The sequence below is a fragment of the Bos javanicus genome, chromosome X, assembly GCF_032452875.1.
Source record: "Bos javanicus breed banteng chromosome X, ARS-OSU_banteng_1.0, whole genome shotgun sequence".
Lineage (NCBI taxonomy): Eukaryota > Metazoa > Chordata > Mammalia > Artiodactyla > Bovidae > Bos > Bos javanicus.
In genome coordinates this window covers 60,526,166-60,546,124 of record NC_083897.1, presented here as the reverse complement: position 1 = coordinate 60,546,124, position 19,959 = coordinate 60,526,166, and the positions used below count along the sequence as shown (strand labels likewise).

Below are 19,959 nucleotides of genomic sequence, written 5' to 3'. Positions count from 1 at the left end.
TGAGTTTGAGAAAGCTCTGGGAGATGGTGAAGGATAGGGAAGCCTGGCATGCTGCAGTTCATGGGGTCGCAAAGAGTCGGACACGACTGAACAACTGAACAACAACAACAAATAAGAAAGTATATAATTTCTCCCACTATGTGCTTGAATACCCTCCAACACATTGCATAATATAGCGTTTAATGGTGTTGTTTTTAAATTTACTCTACAAATTTCGAACGTTTGCTTGAATAGACAGGATTACAGCAAAAATTGTATGCTTATCTATTTTAGTGGGGTAAATAAGAGGATTGAAGGAAAAGTACTTTTAAATGACTTTCATGTTTTTGATAGCAAATAAATTCATTCCTACTTTTAGGTTTCCCACTTAAGTCACTGAGGAAGAGAATATACAACTTAGTTCTGTGTTATTGAGAAGCCATCATGGAATTTTAAAGACATATTGTTATATATGGTAAAGAATGATTCACTTTGTTCTGAATCTCCCAAGGGATCTTACATACAGATCTTTTGTATAGGCATTGTTATGGGAGAGGATTGACATCTTACTGTTCATTTAATGATTACTGACATTGACCCCAAGTTAGAAGGTGAAAAATGAAGAGATGAAATTCATCTTTAAAGACACTATGTGTGCATTTTAGGATACTAGTATTTGTACAAGTAATAGAAGAATTGGTGAGAAAGTGATCCCATCTAATACTTATCTTCCTGATCAACTAGTAATCAAGAGCAATTAGAGAAAAATTTCAGCTGGAGCATTAGAACCCTGTATCAAGTTATAATATAGTACATATGATGTAGAAAACAAACCAAAAGAAAAAACCCTAGAATTTACCTTTTGCTTTTTATTTTAGTACCTTTAGTATAGGTCATCCAGCATGTGAATAATAACTGACAAAACTTGGCCTTACACTTAGTCATCTTTTTCAATCCCTCTGGGCATTTGGCTCTTAGAAAGAGGTAATTTTTAGTACTGCTCCCTGGTTTCGATTATTTATTTGGGAATCTCTCTGCCATTGTGGTTACTTGTTGGAACACAGCATAATTTAAATGTTTGAGATGGGTGACTGAAGTGTTTGAATAGAGTATCTTTTCCCCCAACTGCTGATGACTGATTAGAGAGTACATTAAATAAAGAATGTGTTCTTCAGTGTATTAATATAAACTTATAAATATATTAATATAAATATATAAATATATTATACATAATTATATAAGAAATATATGACATATGTTATATCCCATAAAATTTTAGTTTTTAGAAAGCTGAAGTATATTATGTTATACCAAATTCTGTGAATACTCATATTAACAGGGGCCATCCCCAACTATAGAGTGTTAATCTTTTTACAAAATGTTCTAAAATGTATGAATTTATTTCATAAAACCTGACAAAGTTGCTTCTATTTATAAAAGAATTGTTTTTAAAATTAACCACTAATTGAGGCTGTGAGTGCTTTGCCGCAGAATCCAAGCATCTACTGTATTAAATTTCATTTTAAACTGTATTATTGCGTGTTATACCATCAACTCGTGTTGATGTATGGCAGAAATAAACACAACATTGTAAGGCAATTATCCTCCAATTAAAAATAAATGAATTTTTAAAAAGAATATATAAAAAATAAAGTCTGCAGACCATGAACTCAAACAAGAAAAAACTATATTACCCTTCTTAAAACAACAATCCAAACAACTAAATTATTTTCTTGTTGCCATTCTAATTGATATTTTGATATTTAATGCTTGAAAGATTTTATTTATTGGCAGTAATTTTATCTAAAAATTGAAATAAACTTTCTGGTTTCAGAATATTACTTTGTTAATATTTGCTGTTGTCCTTTACCTCTCCAAACCCTACTCATTCTTCTAGGCCAAGCTGAAGATGATCACACTTGATGAAATTTTCTCCTATCAGTAGCTTAATTTGTGGCATTTTGGATAGGGCTTCTAGCGCTTAGTTCCTTTTGCCTTGTGTTAGTTAGCTGTGAACAAGCCCTCCTCCTATACTGGCTCTCAGAGAGCAAAGACTGTGTCTTAGGCAACTACAATAGCACCATCTCCAATAGCACGTATCTCCAATAGCACCTTTCACAGTGCTTTGCACCCCCCACCCTGTACATTCAGTAAGTATTTATTGAATCTGTTGCTTTTTACCCGGGTTTTCTAGACTAGACTTAGGACTCAATCAGTGACTTGAGTTTTAAATGAGGAATCAGGCAGTAATGGCTCTGTAGTCAAGACTGGCCAGGTTTGAGTTCCTACTTCATGATGTATTAACTGTGGTACTGCTTCATCTGTAAAATTGGAAATGTTAATAATAGTATCAGGCCTCTAGAGTTGTTGATGAGGATTAACATAATCTGTTAAAACCACTTATTGGACTTTCTAACATATAGAGATTCCCAGGTGGTTCAGATGATAAAGAATCCACCTGCAGTGCAGGAGATGTGGGTTCAATACCTGGATCAGGAATATTCCGTGAAGGAGGAAATGGCAACCCACTCCAGTATTCTTGCCTGGGACATCGCATGGGCCAAGGAGCCTGGTGGGCTACATACAGTCCATGGAGTCTCAGAAGAGCCAGACACTTAGTGACTAACATCACCAACATATAGAATACATTTAATACAGTGTAGCTATAATTGTTTCTAAATGCAGCTAAGCCCCTGAGGGCCTGTCATCTAGTCTCTGTATTTCAGGCACCTAACCTTGGTATAGTAAATATTCAACAAATATTTCTTTGAATTGAATTGATTGATTTACCCTATTTTTATCTTCCATTACAGCCCACTGTTTGTAACATGGAAGATTGGTCGAGACAAAAGATTGCGTGGATGCATAGGTACTTTTTCTGCCATGAATTTGCATTCAGGACTCAGGGAGTACACACTTACCAGGTGAAGACCAATTTTTGTTACCTCTACTTCTACATTAAAAAAAAAAAAAACCTTATGAAACTTAAACTTGATTCTTAACTCCTTTTCCTTTCCTGAATTGTCAACATTCTTGACTCCTTTCATGTCAGACTTTTTTCTCCTCGACCATTTGCCATATCTCTGATAAAATGTTATTGATATATATTATCATAATATAGAATACTGTGATTACATGTATTCTGCCATAAATGTCTTTAAGTGTTTTTTTTTTCTTTCAATGATCAGCTTCTTTTGTATAACTTGAAAATCAATGACCAAATATCCATGGATTTACTTACATGTATTATTTCCATAATAACAGTCATTGTGTCTTCTTTGTTAGGCTTTTAAAAAATTGTTGATGTCTATTCCGCCTCACCCATTCTGTTACACTTTTATGTACTTCTGGAATTGAAGGGAGAACCTAAGAAGAAAGTGATGCAACAGCCTGACAGCATAATCATTCACATTCTCGCTTTACCCAGAATTAACTGTAGCTTACTTATTTTGTTTCATCCAACACAAGGACAAAGTAATGAATGGCTCATTACAGTTGTTAAAACTTTGTTCTTAATTTCTGAACTCACAAAAAAGCTATCTAGCATGCCATCAGATTTTTTTGGTTCAAGTTTAGATTTCAAGCAAATTGTGTTCTAAAATTATTTCAAAAGAAGAAATTCCTTAAATAATAAGCTATTAGTAAAGGAATTTCCTGTTTTGTTCATATTTCAGGGTGATTATCTGATGCAGTTTCTATAGTTGTAAAATGCACGGTGTCTGTCCAACAGGAAATTGGTCCCTGTTGACTCTTGGTACGTGGGGCAAGCTGCTCAATCTCCAGTAGATAAAGCAGTGTTTACAGTACTTTATATAGTTTATAGGAATGTTAGGGAGATGTCAGGGGAATGAAGTATCAATAGTAATCAGTCACTGTGTTGCTTCAGGATTAATGTTGTAGAAGCTCTATTATTTTACTATATAATTGCATCAATGCAGCTCATATCACCAGTTACTAAAATGCTGGTAACTGAGATTAGTATTCTTATATTTGAAGATGTAACTCATAGCTACAGGGTAGTCTTAGCTTACGCCAAAGCCCAGAAAGAAAGGAAAAGGCTTAGAGAGTCACATAGATTCTTAGATTTTCACAGGTATTAGAAATGGGGTGTTTGGACTTGATTAAATAATAAATAAATAACAGGCAGAATAGGGGTTAAAACACACATTCTGGAAATAACTACAAGATAGTACAAATATAAATCTAGGCATGTTAGATTTTCTTCCCTGACATGAAATATCATGGACTCATTTTGGGACTTTAGCAAATTCTGCAAGTGACTATCTTTTTGGGACAGGTGCATAAAATTACCTTTTAAATAGCTAATGAAAGGCAATTTATTATATATTTCCTAAAATAAGTTGTTATGAGGAATACTGGTTCCTTGGTATTGCTTGAAAAAAGAATTCTATGGCCAAATAAATTTTGGGAACACTAGCTAAACAACTTTAAACAGCTCTGCTCACTGCAGGGTTTCTCAGAACTCTTTTATCCTCCCACCCTCTTATGTTATGCCATTAGTGCTCCAAGGAACACATTTTCAGAAACAGAAGTATGTTATAAAATTTCCATTTTTCTTTAAAGTTGGTGTGTCCAAGTAGATAGTATACAAAACCCTTGTACTTTCAAATGAAACCATGGCAGAAATCCCAGTATCAAATATTGTATACTTTAGAAATCCTTAGTAGCAGTAACTGTAGTAACAGTTTGTTTTTACTTTAAAAAAAAAAAAAAAAGAAATTCTCTTGTGTACGTTGATAAAACTTGTGGATCTGTCTCCTAGGGCAATTACCAGAAGAATTACAGTATATTTTTTCTGAACTTAGAAATTTGCCTATATTTGTATTCGTACGTATACAAATGCAGTCTATTACTCTTCCTGTTTACTTTTCAACTTTTTCCCCATGTTTCTGTACAACTTGCTGAAATCATATACAGCACATTAGAGAGAGATGTGTGTTTGTGTATGTGTATACACACATACGTACCTGGTCTTATTTTGGTTGGACTTAATTTCTTTTTTTGCTTAATATGACAATAAGAATGAAGTTATTTGGAAGAGAGGAACAAAGAAAACAAGTCTCAAAATACACAGTTGTTCTTTTTTCTGGATTCATATTAGAGTCAAAACTGTGGTGTCATTTTTTAAAGTGGCATAGGGCACTTATTTCTACATGCTGTTGTTATTAGTGATATTAATAGCTCCTGTTTTTTAAGAACTTACTACATGTCAGATACTGCAGAGGAGCTTTATATGCATGGTGCTCACAACAACTCTTAGGTATTAATATCCACATTTTAAAAACAAGGAAACTGAGATTTAGAGAATTTAAATAATGTGCCCAGTCACACATCTAGTAAGTGGTAGAAACAGGATTCAAACCCAGGCTATCTGACTGCAAAGTGCAAGCTCTTAATCTTAACTACTACATTTAAGATAAGATAAAATAAAATTTTCTGAGAATGTATGTTTTGCAGCTTCCTGGTGAAAATAATGAACTTGAAAGCAGGTTCCTATAAGTTGTTTAATCATGGGTCAATAATTCTTCAAAAATTCTAGTTAGCAGTTAAGATGAAGTATAGAATATTATTTTAAATTTCAGAAAATCCATAGATGGGGTTATAAAAAGTATATAACTCATGGTTGCATAGACTAGTCAGAAGAAAATTGACTTGGATTAATATTGTATAAAAGAATAATGCTTTTTACAAAAATATACTATCATATGAAATGAAATCATGTTCTTTGCCTGAATGTAAATTGTGGGTTAGACTCCAAGAAGAATACGATTCTTTTGAACATAACAGTTGGTGATTCTTGGAGTCTGGTCTTTCAGTCTTAAAACCTATATATAAATCATAAAACTTATAAATGGAATCAAATAAACTTAGTAGGTTTGGAATAAAAGAGAAGGAGAGAACAAAACCAAAAATAATGAAATTAAAGACTCGTCAGATATAGGTGTCCTTTAAAAAAAATAGGATATCTGGTAACTCACTGTTTTCATCTGTGACTAGATATTATTCGGTTTTCTTCATGTTACTCAGCTGTACTCTTTTTTTATTGTAAAATATACATAGCATAAAATTTACTACTTTAATTTTAAGTATATAGTTCTATGGCCTTAAGTACATTCACATTGATGATGCAACCATCCACCATTCATCTCCAGAACTTTTTTTATCTTCCCTACCTGAAACTCTGTACTCACTAAAGTCTAACTCCCCATTTCTCCCTTCCTAAGCCCCTGACAACCATCATTCTAATACTTTCTGTCTCTATGACTCTGACTCTTCTAGGTACCTCACATAAGTGGAAGCATACCATATTTGTCTTTCTGGCTTATTTCATTTGGCATGTTTTCATGATTCACCCATGTGTTAGAATTTACTTCCTTTTTAAGGCTAAATAACATTCCATTATATGTATCTTCTATATATTCATCCATGCATGAAAACTTGGATGGCTTCCACTTTTTGACTATTGCACATAATGCTACCATGAACATGGGCATGCAAAAATCTGTATGAGTGCCCTTTCTTCTTTTAAAAAGCTAACCGTTATACAGAAGATAGTGATCTAGTTTGTTTGTGGTCCCTTAATCTCTAAAACCTAAGTGTAGGGGAGGGAGGTGAGAAGGGGGTTCAGGATGGGGAACACGTGTACACCCGTGGCAGATTCATGTTGATGTATGGCAAAACCAATACAATATTGTAAAGTAATTAACCTCCAATTAAAATAAATAAATTTATATAAAAAGGTACAATTCTGAAAGCAAATGAAATAAAATTAAATAAAAAATAAATAAAACCTAAGTGTAAGAAAAATGACCAGGTACTTTGTAAATGAATGCCTAATCTGCATTAAGTTTTTATGTATAAATATACTGCTTTAAAATTAAAATACTTGACATAGCCCAGTTTTACGTTCTCCTAATTAAAATTTTGATTTATTGTAGACTGAAATAAGACCTTATATATAGGCCGAGGATTTCTCCCAGTTGTAAAAATACATAGTTCCTATGTAGGTAGCAGGAAAACTTTGTGAGAATTACAACATGGAACTATTAAGTAGACTATTATTTCCTTGACCTGGGTAAAAGCAGGAAAGATTATAGCAAGTAAGAAGCAAGACTGAGAGCTCAGAATTACTGATAAAAGTTTATCCATGGTGAAATTAAGGTTCACAAATTAGTATATATATTAGTGGTCTAAATGTCAAGGTAGAAGTATTCTTTATCCCTATTGAAAACGAATAATTTCTAGCATTTATCAAGCTAGTTGCATTAGTGGCTTTTACATGTTAGAAAGCAAAGACAAATTTATTTCCTCTTTTTCAGTACTTAGATTATATAGTTTTATAGAAAGGAGAATTACAATTAGTATAGATGAACATAAACATCTCAGTCGAAGAAAATTCCTTAAGATCTTGGTTAATAAATTGTCCAGCGAAGTGTAGGTCTATTTCTTTATGTAAATTCAAGTTGATAGTAATTTTTCTAGAATATATAAGTGATTAATAGATGTGGCCTTATTTCATAAAACAGGAATATGGCCTATTGTCACACTTAAAAGGCTATCTTTCTTTTCTTCTGCTTTACTTGGTTGTACTTAGATGGCTTGGCAATGAAATAATTATGCAGGTGCAGGCAGTATCTGGAACTTGATTCAGAACTATACTACTTTGTTGCACTGCTTAATTCTGAGAAAATAGCAAGCGAGGTGTATTCTTTCTAGGGAATAGGGTGCTCGTATGAAAGGTGATGTGTTTTGCTTTGTGTGAGAGAGTGTGTTTGTGGGGGGGTGGGGGGATGAGAGAGAAAGGATGATTTTTTCATTTACATGTTATAAACGTTCACTTACTATTAGGCTTTTTGAGATACTGCAAATAGCTAACAACCTAGTTTATTACTTTCAAAGGTCCTGGCTAGATTGGGTACTTTTGGGTAAGTAGATTCATTGTAAACCAAATTTGCTTTTATATTTTGGTGTTGTAATCTGGCATTTTTCTAAAGCAGTATGAGTTTAAAAGCATTGTAAGCAGCATAATTATATTTTCCCCCTCAGCGGGGCAGACTCTTTTGTGATCGTTCTTATTCTTGATTATTTTAGGTAACTACACTTGGCTCATTGTGAATAATTAGTTTAAACAAGCTCCCCAACTCCTCATGGTAGCATCACCGGGATTGATTTTTCTTATGAAAAAAAAAAAAAAAATAGTTGTACATGAGTCACTTCTGACTATACCCTATTGTCAGTGAAGCTCATTCTGGAGATGTTAAGGCCAGACTATTTTTGGCAAGTGTCTGTGGCAAGGCTCTTTGCTAAAATATGTTTTTTTGAGACGGAAATTAGATCTATCAAAAACACTATGCAAAATTAATTATCTTAATTTATGATCTACATTTTGTTACCTTTTACAAATGGTAGCATGGCTTGAGTCCTAAAATTTATGCCTCATTTGTTAGTTTCAGTTTTGTCACATTTTATAAGCATTTAATTTGAGGTGTAGTTTGGAACCTAGGTTGCTATATGCCCTTTACTCAAAATTATCCATAGAATAACACAGCTAAATATAGTATGTCTGAATCTGGAATCTTCACTTTAGCCACTAGTTTAATGCACGCCTTCATTATTCCATGGTTGTGCTAATGTGCAGAGATGTGGCCAAAAACTGGGCAAGAGAATGTGGCAGGAGAAACCAAACAGCAAGAACCATTCCCAATATGGGTGATGACTCCTGAGTTGTAGAGACTTGTTGGAGTTCATATAGCACCTACTGCCACAGAAATTAAGTGTATCGAGTATATAAGATTCTAATTCCTTATCACATCTTCCAGATCTTCAGAGTCTCCAATTGGAATCTCTGCTTCTTTGAGACCCAGGCACAATGCCTTTGGGTCAAAATTCAGTAAGAAGGTGAAGATGTGAGAGAAGCTGAAAATTGGTGAAGGTGTGGGAGAAACTGAAAATGGTGTTTTGCTCTGTCAGAGCTCTTAGTTTTTGTGTTTCATAAGGAGAGGGTAAACTAGAAGAAATTGAACCTATTCTTACATCTATCTCTAAACTTTACCCCTTTGCTCTTAAAAAGCTGCTTTTTCTTCCTTTAATTATGTTTAAACAGTTCATCCTGTAAATCTAGTCTAAACTTTGCCTTAGGAGTTTATAGTATAGTAGGAGAGATAAGTTATATAAATAATTATAGTCCTAGGTACAAAGTGATTTTTGCCAAAGCGTCAGGGGACGTTATACTGGATAAACAGACATTCTACATCTGTAATAAAAGAAGAAATGTATTTAAAGCAATTTATGAGGTTCTTTAGTCCACTCCCAGTTCACTCTGAGTAAAAGCAAAACACTATACCACTTTTTGGTTTCTGTTTTCCTATGTGGACAAAAGTCCAGGTTATAGGGATGTGTGTAAATTGCTATTATCAAAGTGACCATATACAAGGTATTGGGTATTCTGAGAGATTTTACTAATAAATATTTTAAAGGGAAAGGGAATGAACTTGCTATGGAAAAAAATAAAACCTCAGAAACAGAGTATGTACACACACACACACACACACATATACACGCTCTTCACCAAAGAGTGTCTAGAACCAGTTGGAATATAGCCCTGATGCTTGGCAAATGAAGAAAACTAAAAGTTAATAGTTTAGATTTCACTTTCCTTTTGTCCCATTAAAGTAAATTCATGTTTTGTTCCAGTCCAGTAAACTGATATCTACATCCTTTCCTGAGACTCACTGCTTGAAATATTCTTCATTTTTTGGGGGGTGAAAGACTGAAGTGGTAAAGATAAATTAGAACACAAATATTGTATGATATTAGTATCATATTAGATGTGGTCTAAAATCATACCATAGGCATTTAACAATATATTTACTTTTGTCTGAACATTTTAAAAACTAAATATTGGGTCTACTTACAAATGTCTGAAGTATTTGAGTCATTAGGGGATGAATGAACAAGAGAATGGATTTGTAACTTAGTGTTCTGGAAGAAGAAGATGCTAACACCAATGTATGCTCAAGGTGATTATTCAGGTCTAGAATATCATGCAAATAATATACACTTACCTCTCTAAGGGACAATGTTACTAGTTATTTGAGTGCTCTAAAATAATTGAATGTTTAAGTTTGGGGGTAGCAATTTCATATTAAATTTTCAGCTATTATTTTATGAGCATGAGCAAATACTTGTTAAAAGACTTCCTTAATAGGCAAAAGAAACCGCCCTCTTCAGTGATCTTTGCCCTTCCCCCAAACTTTCAACTACCTCAGATGTGGATATCCGAAGTAGTAGCCTTTGGAAAACATTTTCCTTTTCATTATTGATAACAATTTGGTGTTCCTTAACACCTAAACACTTAATTGTTAGCCCTTTATCTTACATTATAAATATATTTGTCTTAGAAACAATTTCCAGATTTTTTTTTATATTCTCTCTCACTTTTTAAATAAAAAGCAAGCATTCAATATGTCTTATGACAGCTACATTTACTGAGCTGCTTCTTGTTAATGAAATTAATTAAAACACCCATAGTTATATAATAAATAAAGTAGACATCAACAAATGATAACAAAAAAAATCTGGAATAAGAATTTCATAGGTGCTAAGGATTTTTAAAGGTGAAAACTAGTATTTAATAACTTCTATTGAGAATGTACGTCTAATCATTGTTAATATCAAATGTACCTTTTCAGCATGTTTAAAATTTAAAAGTGAAGAAAATTCATTAGATTCATAAAGTATAGATTTATAGTTGGTCTCATGTTCAGAAAAATTTTAGTTTCACAATTTTACTTCAGCCCATGAAGCTACTTTGTAAATAAATATATGAAAACTATAGGCTTCATCATTCAAATCAGGTTTAGCAGGTTTTCTTCTGTTTTTAAGCCTCATTTTAAAAATTTATACATTGAAGTACTAACTCTTTTGTCCTTTCTAGTGGTGAAAGAGAAGATTAGAAAAAGCCATAAAATAAATCCTTCAGAAGCTTTAATTAAAGGGATTGCCCAGAACTCAACTTCCTGTTCCTAGACCTGACTACTTTTAGGACTGCTTTATATGTTCCACAAAACTGATTTAAAAGGCTGCCATTTCACTAAGGATGGGAGGAAAGAGAATCTCTCTTAAATTCTTCAGGCTACTTTAAATCTAAATCATTCTTCAAAATGCCCTTCTGCTGTTCCTTGGCTAAGGAGGGTGGATTGATTTGCTTACCTAAGTAGGGAGAAGGCTGCTAAGCCTTGGAAATAAGTGGAGCTGCGTTGCAATATTATGAAGAGCAATAAATAACCCATACACTGTGGCTAGACTGACATTGCTAATGAGGTCACAGGTTCAATCCCCATTTGGGCCACTTGGCTTTGTTTTGCTCTGATTGACAGCCTGCACCCTAGACCCTGGGCAGTGGATTGATTCCAAGGGGCTTCAGACAAGAACATGTGGGTAATTCAGTACCACACCCCAAACCTCAGCATTGTCTCAGCATATGAAACACGCCATACTTGGAGTACCCCAAACTGAATATCTAAGAAATAGGTGTGTGTGCTTATTCGCTTAGTTGTGTCCGAATCTTTGTGACCCCATTGATTATAGGCTGCTAGGCTCCTCTGCCCATGGAAATTCTCCAGGCAAGTATACTGGAGTGAGTAGCCATACCCTCTTCCAGGGGATCTTCCCAACCCAGAGATCGAACCCAGGGTCTCCCACATTGCAGGCTGATTCTTTACTGTCTGAGCCACCAGGGTAGCCCAAGAATACTGGAGTGGGTAGCCTATCCCTTCTCCATGGGAATGTCCAGGAGTCAAACTGGGGTCTCCTGCATTGCAGGCAGATTCTTTACCAGCTGAGAAGCCCAGAAATAAGTTAATACTAAGTCCAATAATAATTGCTTTGACTCTCAAAAAAAAGAATGTTCAAAATGTTAGTTTCTTTTCAAAAGCCCTTTGAAGGGAGCCAGTGTGAAACTGGAAAAAAGAGGTTTTAGGAGTAGTGGTGGGACTGAGAACACAGTTTGGGTTTCAACAGGCCTGAAAATGCTGCGGACAAAAGGGGAGATCTCTGGTTTGATCCCTGGCCTCAGAGAAGTTTGGAGAAATTATGTCTTAATTCCTCTTTCCTGTAGTGGCTGGGAGTGGGAGCCATCTCAGATAATAGTAGATTTCAGCTGAAGCAACTCTTAAGCACTTCAGTGGTGAATGGATGACTATGTTAAATTCACAAGGTTATAAAGACATGTTATAAATGTAATTGCTCCTTTTTAAAAGACAGTTTTTGAAAAGACTGCCTTTTAAGGTTGTCATCTCTGGTGTATTAAGATGTTCCCATGCTTCATGCATCAGCTCACTAAGGTGTACGTCTGCTGTCTAAGCATCTGTACCCTCCCATGCTGTTGCATCGTCCTTGTCATAGCTTTTGTTACTGCTTAGAACAGCACACTTACCCCATCAGACAGAATGGACACAGACTTACCCATTGGCATGATTAAACTCTCCTCGTTTACTGTTAGTGGCTCAGATGGTAAAAAATCTGCCTGGAATACAGGAGATGATCCCAGGTTCGATCTCTAGGTTGGGAAGATTCCCTGGAGAAGGGAATGGCTACCCACTGCAGTATTCTTGCTTGGAGAATCCCGTGGACAGAGGAGCCTGGTGGGCTACAGTCCATGGGGTCGCAAAGAGTTGGACATGACTGAGTGACTAAGATACACTATACCTGCGACACGAATGCCCTTTCTGCCTACCCATCTTTTCTAGAGTAAAATCAGTCATTCCAAAGCCTGTATTTCACTCAGAATTAAGTTCACGTTCTAAAGTGCCACCGTTCTTTGTCTGCCCCTGCCTCTCCCCCCAGTTCCTATTCCCATCCTTCTTCAAAAGCACAGCATCCGAGACCTTAACCTCACACTCCAGCCATGCACACTCCCACTTCTCAAATGTACTCTTCCGTGTCTCTGTGGCTTTTGAACATTTTTTTTTTCTCTGCCAACCACACCTCTCTCCATTTCCAGCCAGTCAACTCCTACTCATCCTTCAAGACTCACCTTGCTCATTACTTCCTCTGTAAGATTTCCTAGACACTCCCCAGTAAAGTTGGTCCATCTCTGTATTCCTATAGCACTTTGTTCAGGCCTCTATTAGAACACTGAACACATTGACTTGCAGTGATTAGCTTTACATCTTTGTCTCTCCGTTTTGAAATCGCTCTCAGTAGTAGTTTAGCAAGCCACATCAAAGCAGATCAACAGAAACCAGGCTCATGACTTTGGAGCAACTTCCCTTGATCCTAAGAACCATTTTTACTCTCTTCCCTTTCTGTCTGCTTCTGTTAGCTTAGGTTTGTCACCTTCTCTTGCTGCCAGTGTACTTGAGTTGGCAGGAGTTACCAACGCTGATTGGTAGTGAGAGGGATAGTTTAAGGCCACTTGGAGCTAGACTGAGCCGGAAGACAGGGATCCTTACCCAGTACACTTTGGAAAGCAGGTTAACATCAAGTCAGTCTCTTGTTGTAAGTGCTATAAGTGACTAAACTGATGCTCACCATGGAACCATAGAGCGGGAAGGCATCCTTAGAAGTCATCTAGTCCAACCCCCATCAGGTACTTTTATCTCTCTTAAAGTCTTCCAAGAAATGGGCATGTAGCTTCTATATGAACCTCTCCATTGACTTGGAACTCGCTCCAAGTAGTCATTTCATTCTCAAACACCTCTAAACCCACCACCACAGCTCCAGTTACCACATAGCTTGGGTTGAAGTACCAGAAGTCAAAGATTGCCTGTATTTAGCACTTTATACTTTATAGAAAGCCACATTAACCAGCAGTGGTTAAACGTGCCCCCTGAGTAATGGCTGAATCTTTAGAAGTTTAGGAGTGGTTAAGATACACAGCTTTACAACTGACTCCCATCAACCCACTCATAACAATTTTCATTGGCTCCTTATTGAAACCTTTGAAGCTGTTACCACTGCATCTTCTCTCACTGCCTATGTTAGACTTCTGAAATTGGCTGGGCCAGACAGTCCACAGATTCCAAGATAGAACTGGCACTAGAATTTTTAGTACCCCCAACAGTTTATCACAGAAAATTCTGTGAGAGTTAGAACACAAGTCTTATGACATCACCAGAGACTGTCACTACAATTTTCACAATAGAAGGTATCCATAACAGCATGTAAATTTATTTATTTTAGTTTTATGTTAAGCATACAGTCTCAAGGCACCCTGTTATAATCATTTTGTAATATAATGTCTCACTCTCAAGTTATCTGCCTTGGGTCAAGTTTTTGGCATAAAATGAAGAATGCCTTTGCAGTGATTCAACCAAAACTACAGGTGTAACAGGATATCAGTATTGAGAAGCCTGAAGGAAATGCATATATATATATATATATAGAGAGAGAGAGAGAGAGAGAGAGAGAGAGAGAGAGAGATTATAGTTTACTGTTAGATTTCCCTTTATGTTCAAACATACCTCTAACATACTACTAGTTATATTTCCTAAGCACAATAATAATTTCTATCTTTGTAGGTGTGCTGGACCTGTCCTAAGTATTTTATATAAGTCACCTCATTTAATCTTTTCAACAACTGCATGAGATTGAAGGTATTTCACTTATGTTACAGTTAGGGAAAACCAAGGCTTAGAGAGGTTGAGTGACTTGCTGAATGACAGCTACTACATGACAGTACCTGAATTTGAACCTGATTCTGTCAAAGTCTGTTCCCAACCACTGTGCTATACTGCTCCCCTCCAGGGACACTGCTTCTTCTTCTCCCATGAAAACTTCTTAAAGCTATTTGTTCTGCTAACTCAGCTAGTACCCCCTGGTCTCAGCTAACAGGAAAAAACACTGAATAATTTTACATTCAGGGACTCAGTTTCTTAACTCAGTATCCCCCAAATCTCCCTTACACCCTCAGCCTGTTCATTGCAGTCTTACTCAACTTCTCCTGGGTTCTCTTTGCTTTTAGAATCCTGTGGTGCAATGTCTCCCTCATGTGCTCTTTTTCTTCACAACCATCCTCTCAGTTCAGTTTGTGTTCTGAACTCCTCCCATCAGAATGGATCATTCTCTCAGGGATACACACTTCCCAAGCTTTGATTTCTCTCTGTGCAATATTTGCATTTAACATCAGCCAGTTTCCATGGAACGCTGATTCAGCCTGCAGGTTTCTACCCAGGCATAACCCACTGGAATCTACTGTGACTTTTGAAGGGTTTGGGGAAGGCTTCACCATCAGGGACTGAAGATGAAAAGCCCTGGTTTTGCTCTTCTCCACACTCCATCAAAAGGGAGACATTTTGGAAGGAAGAAATTAGTCTGTTCCTTGGAAATTAAAATTAAGGAAACAAATTCCAAATTTCTAGGTGATTCGGGCCAAATTTACTGCCATAGTTTTCATTTTTCTAATTTGAAGTTCCTTAGGGCAACTTATAAAACAAGAAACAGCTATATAAATAAAGGACAAATATATCCATGACTGACATTTTTCTTATATTAATAAGAAAGGAATTTCAAAAAGGAATTGTATGTATTTGGTCATGGACTCTATCAGTTTTACCAGACTTAGATTTCTTACGATCATAGGGTTTAAAAATATAAAACGATCCAGATTGTATCTCTTTTTTAGTGCAGCTGAATTCAGGGATCTAAGTATTTGGAAGACAGGGGTGCATAACCTTTTTAAAATTTTGAGGTAAATGGTAATAAAAGCTTTAGAATCATAGGCTTTGTGCATATCTTCTGTTTTTGCTCCTAATACACTCAAATTTTTTTCTTTTTCTGAAACAAATAATACATTGTTGGAAATCTGTTTTCAGAAGGGGTTTTTTAAAAAATATTAAATTTTTCTTCTGTAAAGGAAGATACTTTTCAAAATGTATATTCATATACTGCCTGTTAATTCTAAGCTTACTATCAGTGTTGGTTGTTACATTGTCCATGTCACATGTTTCTTAATAAGCTTTCAAGAATTTTGCAAATATAAGAAGTTGTCATTTCACATATTCAAGACCCCCCATACCAGAGATTCTTCATGGCAGGCAACATGGCAAATTAATGATGCAGTGGAAGAGAAACCAGTAAATGGCTTGGGGATGCCAGGCCAGAAATTAGTAGTGTATTTTGTCTTTCGGATGTCAGTGAGGCTAAACAAGACATTTAAGTGTCATTTGTAGGCTTACTTCATAGGCCAAAGAGGTGGGAGGAAAGGGTGATAGGGGGCCTGGTAGAGCAGAAATTCTGAGGAATTGTTCAATGTCAGAGTTGATTGCTGCTGTTCTGTCTCTTGCCTTAGGTGTATTCCATTTTAAGTTCAAGACTAAGAAAACCTTTCAGCAGGAAAATTGAAACATTTCAAAGCAAATAAATTAGTAAACACTCATGGCTCTCCAGTTTCCCGTGGCAGATTCTGTCTTCTGTTTCCTAAAGGATTCACCCAGGGTTTTTCCCAAACCCTCCTAGTTACTGCTGCTGCACTTGTGTGCTCATTACACACTGCTTGGTGCCTCGGTTACAGGCCTTGCTTTATCTTGCCTTGCAGTGTCCTTAGTTTCTTGCTTGTCTTCCCTACCTAGATGGGTAGTTCCTTGAGGATGTGGGGTAAATTTTTCACATGTTTGCATCTCTTAAGTAGCTATGGGGAATTAGGCATAGATCAAAATAAATGTTTGAATAAAAGCATTCAGTTCCCTTAGTATAGTGAAGTGATTGTTTACTTAGGTGGATAAGGTAATTAAAGAAAATGTTAGAAGCCTATACAAGGGAAGCGAGAAATGAAGATTAAAGCATCTCTGAACATGTAAACCATAGGACAACAAAATTATTTTGTAAAGGTAATTTACTTTCATGTTTAGGAACAAACCTAGATACAACCTAAGGTGAGGCATATCAGTATTTTGTTTTCTATTTATAATTTTAAATCAAGGAGTTTTTTATACATTACGTGCTTTATAATTGCATCAGTTGTCATTTAATAAAGGATGGGAACACAGTTCTTATGGGAGACTTTTTAGGTTGATACAATATTTCAATATCCTAGTTGCAGCTATTAAGTTTTGCTATTATAAAGTGAAACAACTGAAATAAAAAGTTTACAATATGCTCTATGGCAAAACCTATATATACTAATTCTAAAAATAAGATGATTGAGAAACAGAAATAGCCTGAAGAAAGGTGACGGGAGTGATATTTAACATCCTATATATTACCTGTAGTGCACAATTGCAACTTATAAGCATGGTGCCACAAGGCTGCTTACTAGAATTGTTTCATGAGGGACATTTTATTCACAGTGGCATTGCTATCCATGTATTTTTTTAAAAAATCCTCAGAAACGGCCGTTTCTGTGAAGTTTTACTTGTAGTTTCTAGTCATAAAAAGGTTTCAGTGAGCAGGTGATGGTTTGTCAGAAATGATCTTTTTGTGACAGCTGGACACTTTGGAGGGATGAAAGTTTGAGGTGAGCAATCCTAGGTCATGTCTTCACACTGTGCCATTTTTTTTTTGTATCTAGTTAACTATGTTTGAATCTGTTAATGGATGAAACCACACAGAAAGTCTTTGTTGACATAGAAATAAAACTTGAATTCAACAGACAAAACTGTATCCCACCCCCTCTTTCCCAAAGAAGATGACTTGGGCTAGGGATTGCGACAACATTTTTATATTGTGTTCGGCAAGTTCAAAAAAGTCCTCTTGAGGGATATGGCCTAGAGGGCTCCCATCTGTGATTTGTCTGTGGGAATATTTGCTCCGGAGTGGATCCCACCCTACTATGAGCCCGACTTTCCTTGTCATTCCCCCTACAATAAATACTATGCAATATTTGTCTGTGTAACAGATAAACAGTTTGGGGATTAAATAGAATGCAGTGGGGAAAAAAGTCTTTTTGACATGCATTTGATAGGAATGTGTTAATTTCAACAAAACATCTGGTATTTAAAAAAAAAAAAGCTGTGAATGCAGGACATTTGAGGGGGTTATGGAAGGAGAAGGGATTTACTGTGCTTAACAATTGCCAGTAGTCATACCACTTCCAAGTTGTGATTTTGTCAGACTTGGAAATTAAGTGGGATCAAGTCTACTCAGCCCTTCAGTGGGAGAAGATCCAAATCCAGCTGCAGGAAGGACCAGTTACTGATTAAGAACTCAGCCTCTACCCAGTGTCTCCTTGCTAGTTTTAATTAATTTGCTTCTTATTGCCCTTTTTAATTTCTGGGTAAAAAAAAAAAAAAGACTGCCTTTGTGGCTTACTGGTTGAACTTATACAGCTGAATCTACAGTAAAAGGTCTTTCTTCATTGGCATTATTTTACTTCAGATTTCAGTGTTCTTACTGTTCTACTTATTTTCTTAATAAGGTAATTCAAACTTAGAATAGTTACTATAGTTTCAAAGCTTGATTGAAAGATGCATTCAGTATTTTCTCTAAATAAGCAGCAATTATAACAGCAGAGCTATAGTTAAAGATAGAATTTATTATAAATCCTGATAGTCTTGCTTCTTAATTACATCAGGCAGAAAGAAGGTTTATTCAGTTCAATTCCACATTTATTGAGCACTTAACTCAGCATGATACTGTACCAGGTACTGTGGGGCTACAAAGGTGAACAATATGTGATATCTACCTGCCATGAACTTGTAATCTTATAAGAAAGATGGTTGGTGATGGACAGGGAATCCTGGTGTGCTGCAGTCCATAGGATCGCAAAGAGTTGGATATGACTGAACAACTGAAATGAAACTGAAAAAAAAGAGAGATGGACAGGTACACAACAGAACGATAAGGAAGAAAGTGTAAGTTCTATTTAGATGTATAAACAACACTACTGGAAGTAAGAGGAAATAGTTATGGCTGGACAGACTGGAGAAGGTTTTACAGAAGAATAGCAACCCACTCCAGTGTTCTTGCCTGGAGAATCCCAGGGACGGGGAGCCTGGTGGGCTGCTGCCTATGGGGTCGCACAGGTTCGGACACGACAAGCGACTTAGCAGCAGTAGCAGTCTGCTGACATTTAAGACTCCATTTCAACATTCAAAAGTGAGGATGTGGAGAACATATGCATTATGTGTCCAAAAAAACTTGCTGAGCCAAATGCAAGGAGGCAGAATAGTATGTATGTCATTTGGGGGAGAACAGTAAAGTAACACTGTGTGGCTTGAGCTCCAGTGAGGACAATGGGAGAGAAAATGATAGACTGGGGCTGGATTTTTTTTCTAAAGGCATTAAATTTCCATTGAAAAGTTTTCAGCAGAGTAAGAGGGTCATTAGGGATGACTTGGCTGCTTGTACATATGATGGAGTAAAAAGATAGAGATGAAAGACAAAATAGTGCAAAGGCTAATTTTAAATATTCTAAATGAGAGATGTTACAGGCCTGAACTAGATTAGTAGCCTAAAGGATGTAAAGAGACATATAACAGAAGCATGGTAGTGGTAGAACAGATGAGACTGTGTGTGGGGAATAAGGTAAAGGGAAGAGTTGACGATGGCTCTAAAGGTTCTTTCTAACGTGATGGGGAGATGGCACAAGTGATAAGCAATGCAGGAAAAGGTACACGTTTGACACATTGCTTATAGAAGAGTTATTTTTAATGTCATTGTAATTTTGACTTTAATCTTAGGTTATCTTTTTTCCTGAATTTGAGCATTGAAGACTTTAAATTAAAATTTTATTGAAAATTATTTCAAGATATGGTAGTGAGAGTGAAAAATACTATTTAATATATTCTTATATCATTGTCTTATTTCTTTTTTCTTCTGGTTCTTCTGGAGATATAATCACCACACAGCAGTTTTTAAGATTAAGGTGTGCAGCATCATCATGACTTGACTTACAGACATACATCATGAATGATGACCACAGTAAGTTTAGTAAACATCCATCATCTCATATAGATACAAAAGAAAAATTTTTTTTAATTTTTTCCTTGTGATGAGAACTCTTAAGATTTACTTTCTTAA

The 19,959-nt window shown here is 35.9% G+C and overlaps 1 protein-coding gene across 4 annotated transcripts in view; it reads left to right on the top strand.

The window, feature by feature from the left end:
- AMMECR1 (AMMECR nuclear protein 1) overlaps positions 1-19,959 on the top strand; it is a 116,050-nt gene that overhangs the window by 56,272 nt on the left and 39,819 nt on the right. For 3 of the 4 annotated variants that reach the window (XR_009734947.1, XR_009734948.1, XM_061409428.1), the window contains exon 2: positions 2,793-2,903. The exons of the other annotated variant lie outside the window; for it this stretch is intronic. Coding sequence is in view for 1 of the 3 variants with exons in the window: in XM_061409428.1 (XP_061265412.1) it covers positions 2,793-2,903 (111 nt within the window). In the remaining 2 variants the exon portion in view is untranslated. The remainder of the gene's footprint in view (positions 1-2,792; positions 2,904-19,959) is intronic. 4 annotated transcript variants of the gene reach the window in all.